Here is a 12,046-nt window from a genome sequence, read left to right as displayed (position 1 = left end):
AGACTGGGTTTCTGAGCTAGCCGGTCTCCAGGAGCGAGGGGATCAACGCTGCTGTCGGCATCTAGTCCAGGGGCAGCACAAGGGATCGCCCAGGCAGTGAAACAAAACGCCCAATCTCCCGAGTCTCAACAGAACTGTCTGCGTCGGGCCAAGACGGCTCCAGCGCACTCCCGGCCCCGCCCACATCCCTTAACTCACGCCCCTTCTCGCTCTGCGCATGCGAGACTGTGCCTCCTAGTCTCGCAGCTCAGAGGGACCGCCCCACCTGCAGGGGGCGAAGAAATCTCGTGTGACTTGGTTTCTCAAATCTACTGGTTTTGAGAACTGATTCCGGGTCAGAGGTCAGACGGCCCAGCGCTGCAGTAACTATGGTGCAACTAAGGCAACGCGCATCTCGTACTCCGGTGTCAGCGGAGGCGATGGTGGACGAAGGCCAGCCGGCCTCGGAGGAGGAGGCGGAGCACGGCCTGCTGCTGGGACAGCCCAGTAGCGGTGCGGCCGCCGAGCCGCTGGAGGAAGACGAGGAAGGGGACGACGAGTTTGACGACGAGGCCCCGGAGGAGCTGACTTTCGCCAGCGCCCAGGCGGAAGCGCGAGAAGAGGAGCGGCGAGTGCGGGAGACCGTGCGCAGGTTGGGAGCCCGCGGCCGGTTCACTGCCCTCCCCGCCCCGCGTGTCTCTCCCTGAGCTGACTGTTATCCTCTCTCCCAGGGATAAAAGTCTCCTGAAAGAGAAGAGGAAGCGACGCGAGGAGCTGTTCATCGAACAGAAGGTTAGTTAGAAAGTGGGGAGACGTCTCATGTTGAAGACAGCACGGCTCGAGGTAGAACTCGCACGTTTGATCCCATTTGGACTGCGGGCATCTTGGGGTGGGGACAAGTCATTAACGTGAGAAGATGCTCGTGCCATTGCTGCCCATTGCAGACGGGGGTGGAAAGAGGGGCGAATTTGAAATCAGAGAGGGTTAGATGCTCAACCCTGCTAACTTTCGTTGTTAAGTGCCGTCGCGCTGGTTTCGACCCATAGCGACCCTGTATAGAGTTTCCGAGGAGCAACTGGTGAGCTTGAATTGCCGACCTGTGGCTCAAACCTACTTTACAGTCCAGCAGATTAACCCGCAGCACCACACCAGGGCTCCCCTGCTAATTTAGGACGGCTCGAGGCTCGCCGTGATCTTACTTGATGTGAAACTACATCATGCTTGGCAAAGCGGAGGGCCAGCAGAAAGAGGAAGACCCTCAACAGGAGGGATTGACGTCGTGGCAGCAACAGTGGGCTCAGACATGACACTTGTGGAATGGCGCAGGACCCGACAGTGTCCTGTTGTGCATAGGGTCGCTCTGAGTACCAACCAATGGAAGAGCATGTAACAGGTTGCTGTGAAAATTAAATCAAGTGCTTTGTAAATGAGCTACACAAACGTGATTGCTTAGCCCTCCCATGCAGACTGGTTACAGAAGTACTGCCCATGTCTGGGACTACTGATAGGCATGACTTACTGTGAAATAGGTCTGTCAGCTTTTCAAAGATTGTGATGGACCCGGTCATCCAACACCTTAGAGATACTAGAGGATAGTATTCAACTTATTTGCCCAGATGTAGGGCTGGTCTTCAAATCTGTCATTTCAGGAGCAACCACTGACGATGTCATGTACTTTCCTTTTATTGATTTTTAAATGTTTCTTATTCTAAGAAAAGAAAACTCCTTCCAGATGCTATTCTAGAAAAGTTAACTACAGCTCCCCAAACAAGGTAAGTTAATGGCTCTTAATACTTGCTTACACACATCATCTTTGAAATTATAGACTGGTACAAACATTAATGTGGATGCATACAATTTAAGAATTGCTGGGGACATGGGGTAGAAAGAAAGTATTTGACCTAATTAACACTTTAGGTAGGTCACTAGTTTTCAAATTTTTAGTAAATGAACTCTTTAAAGGCACTATCCGAAAGGTTTGTTAAGGTTCTAGATATATTATCTGGATAACCAACCAAGTCTATTTGGTGGCAAATTCTCCATCTTTCAAAGCCAAGCTTCAGTGGTACTACTTCTTTCCCTCCCCCATCACTTCCTCTTTGTGTAGCCTACATTTGTCTCACTAGACTATTGAAGCTGGTCCTTGTCTTCTGTGTCAAAACCGTTAAATGAATCCTTTGTCATTTCTCCAAAGAAAAGGAGACAGACCTACTACTATTCACGTTTTAAAAGCTTTTGCTTTTACTTACTTAAAATACTGTGTTATGTGACCTTTTGTTAAGACTTCAGTCCATTAACCAGAGCAATTTTGGGAAGAGGGTGGTATAGGCCTATTACTATTATATCTAATAGTATATCTGCTTCCAGATTATAAATTCTGATCAACTAGTTTGTTGACTGAGAGGTGGAGGCAGAGATGAGAAATGACTTTTGCTTTTCAGAAACTGATTAAAGATACTAAGTAAAGCTGAGGATGGTGATCTGAAAGATCTTTTGTAAAACCAGGTGAAGGCATTCAATGTATTTTTTATCAATTTGCTGTTTGTCATTCTAATCAGTGTTTGTTTTTTTGTTCTTAGTATAAAACAGTCACCAGGAAAGTTGAAAGAAGGTATGGAATATTCTGTTGTTAAATAATGTTCCATGTAAGAGAGCAGTACATTTGTAGGTGTTTTTAGTCACATCGTATTAGCTCATAGGCCGGGCCAAGGAAAACTCAAGCCTGTTTCCCGGGTTTCTAACAAATAAAATCACATTCAAGTTAGTGTACAGTAGATATTTACAGTGAGTTTTAGTAAAGAGTACCAGTGTGCTTTTGTATAATGCTGATTAGAAAATGTAACTTACTTTTTTAGTTAATTTGCAAAAGAAAAATGAAGAACATGGAAAAGGAAGTGATTCTAAGAAAGCTAAAGTACAAAAAGTACAGTCTGTCAGGTAAGAAGGGTTATCTTTTGTTCATATAAGGAGCCTGGGTAGCACTGTAGGGTAGGCAGTAGGCTGCTAACTGCAAGGTCAGCAGTTCAAACCCACCAGCCGCTTTATGGGAGAAAAAAGGCTTTCTGCTTCTATAAACAGCCTTGGAAACCTTTTACAGAGTCAGCTCAGTGGCAGTGAATTTGGGGGGTTCATGTAGCACTCTAAATAAGTAGAATTGACTATCTTACAGAAATACATTCAGCATAAGCAAGTATCAACCTCAATTCCTTTTGGTCTGTCCAGCCAGAATAAAAGTTATGTGGCTGTAAGGCTCAAAGACCAAGATCAGAGAGATTCAAGGCAACAAGCAGCCAAAGCCTTCATACAGAATTCTTTATATGGTCCAGGAACCAACAGGACTACTGGTAAGCTCCTCCTTATGTACCATTTTCTCAGTTTCTACTCACTGCAAGTAAGATAAAGAAATGATAAACATGGTTGTTTTTTTTTCCTAGTAAATAAGTTCCTGTCTCTTGCCAATAAGAGGTTGCCAGTGAAAAAGGCTGCAGCTCAGTTCTTAAATAATACTTGGGGTAAGATCAGCTCTATTTTCTTGGTTCTGGTTGTGGGACTAGGTTCAATGCTGAGATAGTGGGGATCATATAACATTTTCTTTATAATGACCTCTGTGTTTATGGGAAGCAGGTCATGTGAGACAGGTGTACGCTGTTCATCTAACCCCATAAACCTATCTTTAGTATTTACGTGAAGTAAAGCCAGGAATCTTTACAAAGTATTTTGAATGATGTGTCCTGGGAATTTTATCTCTCTAATATTCTTACTGCACACAACTTTCTATTTTAGGAGCCCAGAAAAAACAAAATGCCAAGAGGTTTAAAAGACGGTGGATGTTCAGAAAGATGAAAGCATCTGGGAAACGAAATGGGAGCTAGAAAAAGAACCACTCCCTTATTTAATCGAGAGGGTTAATTTTGCTGGGGGGAAAAAACTAATAAAGCATTCATGATTCACTTCAACGAGTTGTTATGAAAATCATAAACCTATGTGTCTGGGGAAGCCACACGTCTCCCTTCTGGAGTACAACCATGACTTGCAGACTTAGAGGGTCCAGAAAGAAAAAGCAGTTGGAATGAGTTGCGTTTTCTTCTTACAAGTGTTCATCCATTCAAAGGAATACACATGGCAGTGACGACATCACGTCTCTGTCCCCCTTCCCACCTCGCTGTGGGCAGCACAGTAGAAGTGGCTCTCCAGGAAGAGTCTTCCAGTTGCAGCTCTCAGATGCCCTCGGTTGTTAATGAGGATTTGTTTCTGAAATTTTGCTTTGTAGTAATAATGGAAAGCCCTGAGGATACTTAAAGGTTTCCTGTTAACTGGTTTGCTTAATTTTGAGTCCATGACTGAAAATAATCTTGTCTTTCTGTATCACCCATTGTATCACATTTGACCCTAATTCCCCCAATAGGGAGGCTAGTAAACTGAAGGCAGTCTTAGGTTGCAGAGTTCGTATTAATAGAAAACTATCCATTTTAATTGCTCTAATTTTATATTATAGGAAATGAACAAATACCTAATATAAACTCAACTGACACTAAAATCTGTAGAAGTAAATTTTTAATGGCTGGTTAATTATATCACTACATTTTTATTGCAATATAGTACTCATTTAAGCACTTAAAAATGGAAGGTGTACAAAGATTAAATTAAGACACGGTAAATTGACTAAATATTTGGTTTTTATATAAATAAAGGTCATAACCACACTGTTGACATGTAATACTGTTATAATACAACAGTTAAACTTGTGAGTCTACAACAGAAGTCGTCTGTAGTTCAACAGGAAACAAAGTTGAATAAGACCATGTTAAAACAAAACTACTGGGACTAACAGGTCGGGATTGTAAGTAGCAACAAACAGATTCACTCAGCTCCTGAGTATTTTCAAGTTTTACAGTACACATTAAAAATGATTTCTTCCATCAACACGATAAATTCAAACTGTCGGATGTTTCTGCATTTTGCAAGTTACACTGATTGAATGCTTAATATGGGAGTGGGGGTCGGAACATCTCCCAATTTGAAGTTTACATCACTCACATGCTAACACAAACACAACGTGTTCCATTTCCTTACCCCTTCTCCCCCCTACAAAGAAGGCAGGATTTTTTGGTTTCTTTTAGGTAATTGTTTTTCAAGGATTTGTGATGATCAATTTGAACGTCTGAAATTCAGTAATATTAAACTCTTAGACAACTAAGAGGTTAAAGATGGAAAAGAGTTTCTCCTAACACTAAGTTAGAAAATCATTTGCATCATGCTGTAAACTAGGAAGCGATGTAAAGCGACAGAAACCTGTCCCCAGTACATAATTAACATCTACATTTCAAATCAGCGGGGCGGGTCTACTTCCATGTTGACTATGTGCCCCAATACAAGTTTGAGCTCTGTAACTGCATAGCTAATGTAGGTAGTCTTCCACTGTGGCAAATGCACAAGATCCAATTCCGGATCGAGCCATCAGTCCTAGACATTGTGTGGCCTGTCCCATGGCTAGGGCGAGTGGAGGTTGCTTTGGCAGATTGTGAGTTTCTGAGGAAAAAATGGTTAAAAAAATGAAAGTTAGCAAGACATTTTGAAGTGTCAGATACCCAAACCTTTTACTTTATAATATAACTACGATGGTAACTATGTCAACTTTAACAATGACCTGTGGCTGGAACATGGTAGGCACTCATTTCAGTTTTCTGTGATACAGCAAACATCCTCTTAGTTAATTAGGAGTTTTCAATTTATAGTTGAAACTTGTAAATAACCAGTTGATTAAAAATACCAGGACCCCACAGAAATTTCTTTGGAAGACAATTGTACAAATATAGTTAAAATGAACTAATGATAAAAATGACCGAACTCATTGATACTGGTAATTTCTCCCATCTCTGAAAACAATGTGCAAACTTTTAAGCTATGAAGACCAAAAAATTACTAATCAGTTCTTTATGGGTCCTGTCAGTTTAACAGGATAAAATGTTGACATGACTGGTAAGACACCGTATGATTTCATCCCATTTTGAAGCCCCTCGTATGCCGATGGGAGAAAGAGAAGGGTGGCTGTAACTTGTACCAACAATTTCATTTTATCACAAATGAAGTATTTCTTGAAGGCTTGTAGGGGCATAACCGTGCTCAAAGGTAGGCATCTAGATTGCAGTTTTATTTTGGCAAGGCAGACATATGTGGTGAAATTAGTTCCATTATGTGGCCTTTTGTTTTGTTTCTGTAGGAAAAACAGCTAGAGAGATTTCCCTCCTAGCTCTGATTTTCCCTCTTTACCTTAATTTTTTTACTTCAGAGGACCTGTTACTTTTGCCCAGGTTGATGGACATTTCCTAAGTAGGTTGTAAACAATTTGGCCTGATCTGGTCCTAGGTGGCACCTTGCAGGGATTGGTCAATATGACTATGCAAATGAGTGTATTTGGCCTACTGAGGGGATGGGTCAGTCTACAGCCCTAGTGGGAGTGTCATGTCAAAACTGACAAGTTTGTGCATTTAAGCAGCCAGCCACCACAGAGGTAGGGAGACAGGAAGAACAGCAGAGAGAGGCAGTAAGGAACTTCCTGAGAGCAGTCCTCCACGGAAGCAAGGAGACTGTCTACACGCTTCCTGATCCTGAGGTGTCATCTGTTCTCTGTTCCCTAATAAAACCACTAAACTAGAAGTAGTTTGTGAGTTGTCTGTGATCACTGCAATAGATTTTGGAACCTGAAAAAGAAGTAGAGAGTACAATGGGAAGGATGGCTTTAGTCAGAACTGGTTAAAAAATAAAGAAGAGATTGGGAGAGTAGAGGTTTGACATATTAAACAGGGAGGCTATGCCACGGATATTTTAAATACCAGTAGGGTCACCCACGGTGGACTGATTTCAGTGGAGCTTCCAGACTAAGAAGCGAGAGAGGCAGACTACTGCTGAATGTCAGCTAGAGTAGCAGCGGACCACTGTCAGATATAGTGCCCCTCAGGTTGGAAGGCATTCAAAAGACAAAAAAGACTCAACAGCTGCCTCCTCAAAGTAGACTTGACTGTGATAATACAAACTGAGTAAAGCTTTCAGGAACTATCTGATGGGGCACAACTCAAAATGAGAACCAGCTGCAAACATCCATTAATAATTGGAACATGGTATGTAGAAATCTAGAAAGCTGTCAAAAATGAAGTGGAACACATAAAGCTCAATATCCTAATGGTTGATGTTGTTAAGTGTTGTCAAGTCAGTTCTGATTCACAGCGTCCCTGTATACAGTTTTCAAAGAGTAGCTGGTGAGTATGAACTGTCACTTTGCAGATCCAATCAACCTTGCGTCCAGTGTTTATCCTGCAGAACCACACACAGCAGGACTTCATCCTAGGCTGAAATGGAATGGTATTGGCTATTTTAAGTCTGACCATCATTTGGTTTATTACACTGGGCACAACAAATTCAAGAGGAATGGAATAGCATCAAAAAGAACATTGCTAAAATCCTGAAGTACAACGCTGTCTGTAATAGGATAATATCCATATGCCTTTATAAGGAAGGCAAGATGAAACTGAAAAATTCTATCAACTTCTCCAGTCTGAAACTGGTAAAACATGCAATCCAGATGTATTGATAATTACTGATGATTGGAATGCAAATGTTGGAAACAAAGGGGCTAGGGCCAGTAGTTTGGTTACAGAAATGATTCAGGAGACCACCTGATAGAATTTTGAAAGACCAAAGAGTTATTCTTTACAATACTTTTTTACACATCATGGACCTCACCAGATAGGATACACAAGAATCAAATTGATAATATCCGTGGGAAGAGACAATGGAATGGTTCAATACCATCAGCCAAAACAAGGCCAGGGACAGACTGGAACAGGCCATCAGCTGCACATACGCAACCTCAGGGTAAAGCTGAAGAAAATTAAAACAAGTCCATGAGAGCCAAAATATGATCTTGAACATCCCAGATGAATATAGAGACCATCTCAAGAACAGGTGACCACCACAGACCAGAAGAGCTGTGGGATGACATCAAGAACATCATATAGGAAGAAAGCAAAAAGTCATTAAAAAGACAGGAAAGAAAAAAACAATATGGATGTCTGAAGAGACTCTGAAACTTGCTTTCCGGCACAGAGATGCTAAAGTGACTGGAAGAAATGAGGAAGTCAAATAGCTGAACAGAAGGTTTTAAAGGGAGCTTAAGAAGACAAAATGTTATAATGAAATGTGCAAAGGACCTAGAGTTAGAAAACCAAAAGGGAAGAACACGTTCAGCATTTCTCAAGCTGAAATAAGAAAAAATTCAACATGCAATATTGAAGGATTCTATGGGAAAAACATTGAATGATGCAAAAAACACCAATAGAACATGGAAGATATACAAAGAGTTGCTCTACCAAAAAGAAATGGTCGATGTTCAACCACTTCAAGAAATAGCATCTGATCAAGAACTGACGGAAATGAAGGAAGATGTCCAAGCTACACTGAAAGTATTGGTGAAAAACAAGGCTCCAAAATTGATGGAATACAAATGGAAATCTTTCAGCAAACTCATGCAGCAATGGAGGCATTCATTCAATTATGCCAAGAAATTTGTTACACAGCTTACCTGGCCAACTGACTGGAAGAAGATCTATATTTGTGCTCATTCCAAAGAAAGGTGATCCAACGGAATATGGAAATTTTCAAACAGTATCATGAATATCAAGGAGCTCAGGTTCAGCAGTTAGAAACTACTAGCTGTTCTGCAAGAGAAAGATGAGGCTTTCTGCTCCCGTAAAGATTTACAGTCTTGGAAACCTTATACAGGGTCTCTATGAATCAGAACCGACTCCACGGCACATAACAACAACAAACAACAAATCATGAATATCACATGCAAGCAGAATTTTGCTGACGATAATTCCAAAACGGCTGCACCATTACTTGCACAGGGAACAGCCAGAAACTCAAGACAGATTCAGAAGAGGTCATGGAAGTAGTAATACTATTGCTTTAGTCAGATGGATCTTGGCTGAAAGCAGAAAATACCAGAAAGATGTGAACTTGTGTTTTATTGACTATGCAGAGGCTTTGGACTGCTCAGATCATAGCAAGCTATGGGTAACAATGTGAAGAATGGAACACTTGATTGTGTGCATGAGAAACCTGTACGTAGACCAAGAGGCAGATGCTTGAACAGAATAAGGGAACACTGAATGATTTAAAACCAGGAAAGGTGTACATCTGGGTTGTATTCTTGCACCATGCTTATTCAATCTGTATGCTGAGCAAATGATCCAAGAAACTGGGTTATATGAAGAAATACGTGGCATCAGGATTGGAGGAAGACCTGTCAACAACATGCAATATTCAGGTGATGCAACCTTGCCTGCTGAAAGAGAAGAGGACTTAAGAGCAAACATAGTTAGAGAAGTAACGGGCAACTGACCCAAGCCATGGGATTTTTCAGTTGCCTCAAATGCATGTGAAAGTTGAATAGTGACTAAGGAAGACCCTAAAAGAATCGATGCATTTGAATTATGGTGTTGGCGAATACTGAAAATACCATGGACTGCCAGAAGAAGAAACTAATCTGTGTCAGAGGATGTACAGCCTGAATACTTTTTAGAGGCAAGGAGGGTGAAATGTCATCTCTTATACTTGAGACATATAATCAGGATGGACCAGCCCTTGGAAAAGGACATTATGCTTGGTCAAGTGAAAAAGAGGAAAACCCTCATGAGAAGCATTGGCACTGTGGCAGCAACAGAGAACTCAAATATTACAACAACTGTGAGGAGGGACAGTACTTCATTCTGTTGTGCATGGGGTCACTAAGTTAGAACCAACTCTATGGCACCTACCATCGACAACAGTAAGCAGGGTTTTTAGATACACAATTAACATTATATTTTGGAGTCCTGGTGGTATTGTGGGTTATATGTTGGGCTGCCAACCACAGGGCTGGTGGTACAAAAACACCAACTGCTCTGCAGGAGAAAGATGAAGCTTTCTTTTCCCACAGAGATTTAGAGCCTCAGAAACCTTATACTGGGTTTCTATGAATTGAAACTGACTCAACAGCACACAACAGGAAGAAGCATTGTTTTTAGATAAACCTATGTGCTGGACTGTAATGTTGGTTTGAAGCACAACGTTGGAGGTTCAAACTCATCAGCCACTCCCTGGAAACCCTATACAGGGTCGTTATGAGTTGGAACTGACTCGGCAGCACTAAACTACAACACCACTATCACCTATATAGGGAGTCTGGGACTCCTGGTGTGGCACAGTATGATCAGCATTGGACTGTGAACCATAAGGTTGGCAGAGTTCAAATCTACCAGCTGCTCCTTGGAAACCCTGTAACTGGTCACTACAAGTCAGAACCAACTCGACGGCACTTAATAACAACAACACATCTATATATATAAGACAACATTGATATATGAGAATATATATACACATGTACTAAGCAATTTCATAAGCCTGTCATTAATTTTGACAGAATTATATAATAACTTTAAGTTTTATAACTGAATCCATGTAATAGCACACAATAGGTAAAATACATATAAGTTAGATAGTGTTGTTGTTGCTAAGTGCCGTCGAGTCGGTTCTGACCCATACTAACCCAGTAAAGGGTTTCCGAGAAGCAGCTGGTGAGCTTGAACAATCAACCGTGCAGTTCAAACCAACTTTCCAGTCCAACGTATTAACGCACAGTGCCACACCAGGATTAGTTGTAGGCAATTTGATACTAAAAATTTAATTCCCTTGAAGTAAACCCAAGAAGTCAAAAACTATCTTAAGAAAATTGGTCACTTTTCTCTAAAAAGCTTTCCAAAGTCTGTTATCTAAGTATAAAGCAATTATGTTCATGATTATCTATCTATAATGTAGTAATTTCAAAAAGTTACAGTAAGCCATAAGAATACTTTATCCTACAATCCCAGCACTGTTATTAAATTCTTATTTTTATTAATAAAGCTAAATGAAATTTCATATAACAAAAGAAAAGTCAGTATGTTAACCAAAGAAGATTCTTACTAATTACGTACAAATTCTAAATTTGAGAAAACTACAATATAAAAAGACACCTATTTCAAAACCTCAGTATTAGAGCTTCACAAATAAATTTGAAACAACAAAGGCTCAAATGTGACTACTTTCCATTGATTCCTTCATATTCCTACCGTATTAGTTCTGGTCCTTTATTATAAGCCTCCCTGTCAAAATAACTAGCTAATTTATTTGTTGTCACATTGCCCTATCTTCCTAAGACCAGTTGAAATGTTAAAACCATCCAAACCTAAATGGCACAATACAGAAGTGCCATTTTCATAGCAAAATTCTCCCAGGAAATTTATTTACATTGGGACCAGGTGTTGCCTTAGGCCTGTTCCAAATTCAGGTAGCCCCTAGTAGCAGGCTTAAATTGAGCCCTTAGGAAACTGTATCTGGTAAACCTTTCCAGGCAGCTTTCCTCAATGCTGCACCTGATCTCAATCAAGATGTGAAGTGCCATTTTACTTGAGAAAGTGGATGAAAAGTCTCTCCTATTTAAAGTAGTTTGAAAGGCTCCTGAACCATCTAGAAATCATACAGTTTGATGTAAAGAACGCTACGATCCTATGTAAGAAACTGCAAAAAATATGCAGTGAAAACACAATGGGGTTATTACATGAATTTTTTGAAGCCGCCTCATACAGTCTCCTTCATGCGCCACTTGGCATCCCTGCCTCCCTCTGAGAATTGACAACACAGAGTTCCTTCCAAGGTCATGACAGCCAGGCCCGGTCTCTACTGTAACCTTAAAATTGCAGCTGCCACAGTTTACTTACTCACTGCCCCACCTCCGTCCAGGTAGCCTGTCCTGCCCTCGTCTGTGCTTGCCAGGAGAATGCATACGGGGCTGATGTGGGGTCCCATGGGTCCTGGGTTCCTTCTGACCACAGCCCAGTTCCCGGCCTTGTTGCCAGATTCCAGGGTCCTACTTACTCCCACATTCAGGACACTGGCTGCTACTGTCCCAGAATCAGCCTTCTGTGGACACCTAGGACCTGCTGAACAGTATCCCCACTGGCCTCACTCTAGATGCTTCCCCCTCTCCCCG

The 12,046-nt window shown here is 41.4% G+C and overlaps 2 protein-coding genes across 2 annotated transcripts in view; one reads left to right on the top strand and one right to left on the bottom strand.

The window, feature by feature from the left end:
- Positions 1–368: 368 nt before the first annotated feature.
- NOL7 (nucleolar protein 7, 27kDa) lies at positions 369–3,851 on the top strand. The gene is made up of 8 exons (XM_006864118.1): positions 369–631; positions 711–771; positions 1,693–1,751; positions 2,559–2,590; positions 2,835–2,916; positions 3,202–3,323; positions 3,414–3,491; positions 3,763–3,851. The coding sequence occupies exons 1-8, from the start codon at positions 369–371 to the stop codon at positions 3,849–3,851; spliced, it is 786 nt and encodes a 261-aa protein (XP_006864180.1).
- A 665-nt stretch (positions 3,852–4,516) lies between these two features.
- Positions 4,517–12,046, bottom strand: part of RANBP9 (RAN binding protein 9) — a 98,043-nt gene continuing 90,513 nt past the window's right edge. Inside the window, exon 14 of the mRNA XM_006864078.1 lies at positions 4,517–5,508. Coding sequence (XP_006864140.1) covers positions 5,378–5,508 — 131 coding nt within the window. The 3' untranslated portion in view covers positions 4,517–5,377. The remainder of the gene's footprint in view (positions 5,509–12,046) is intronic.

The sequence above is a fragment of the Chrysochloris asiatica genome, unplaced genomic scaffold, assembly GCF_000296735.1.
Source record: "Chrysochloris asiatica unplaced genomic scaffold, ChrAsi1.0 scaffold00060, whole genome shotgun sequence".
NCBI lineage: Eukaryota > Metazoa > Chordata > Mammalia > Afrosoricida > Chrysochloridae > Chrysochloris > Chrysochloris asiatica.
This window is presented reverse-complemented; position numbering and strand designations above follow the sequence as displayed.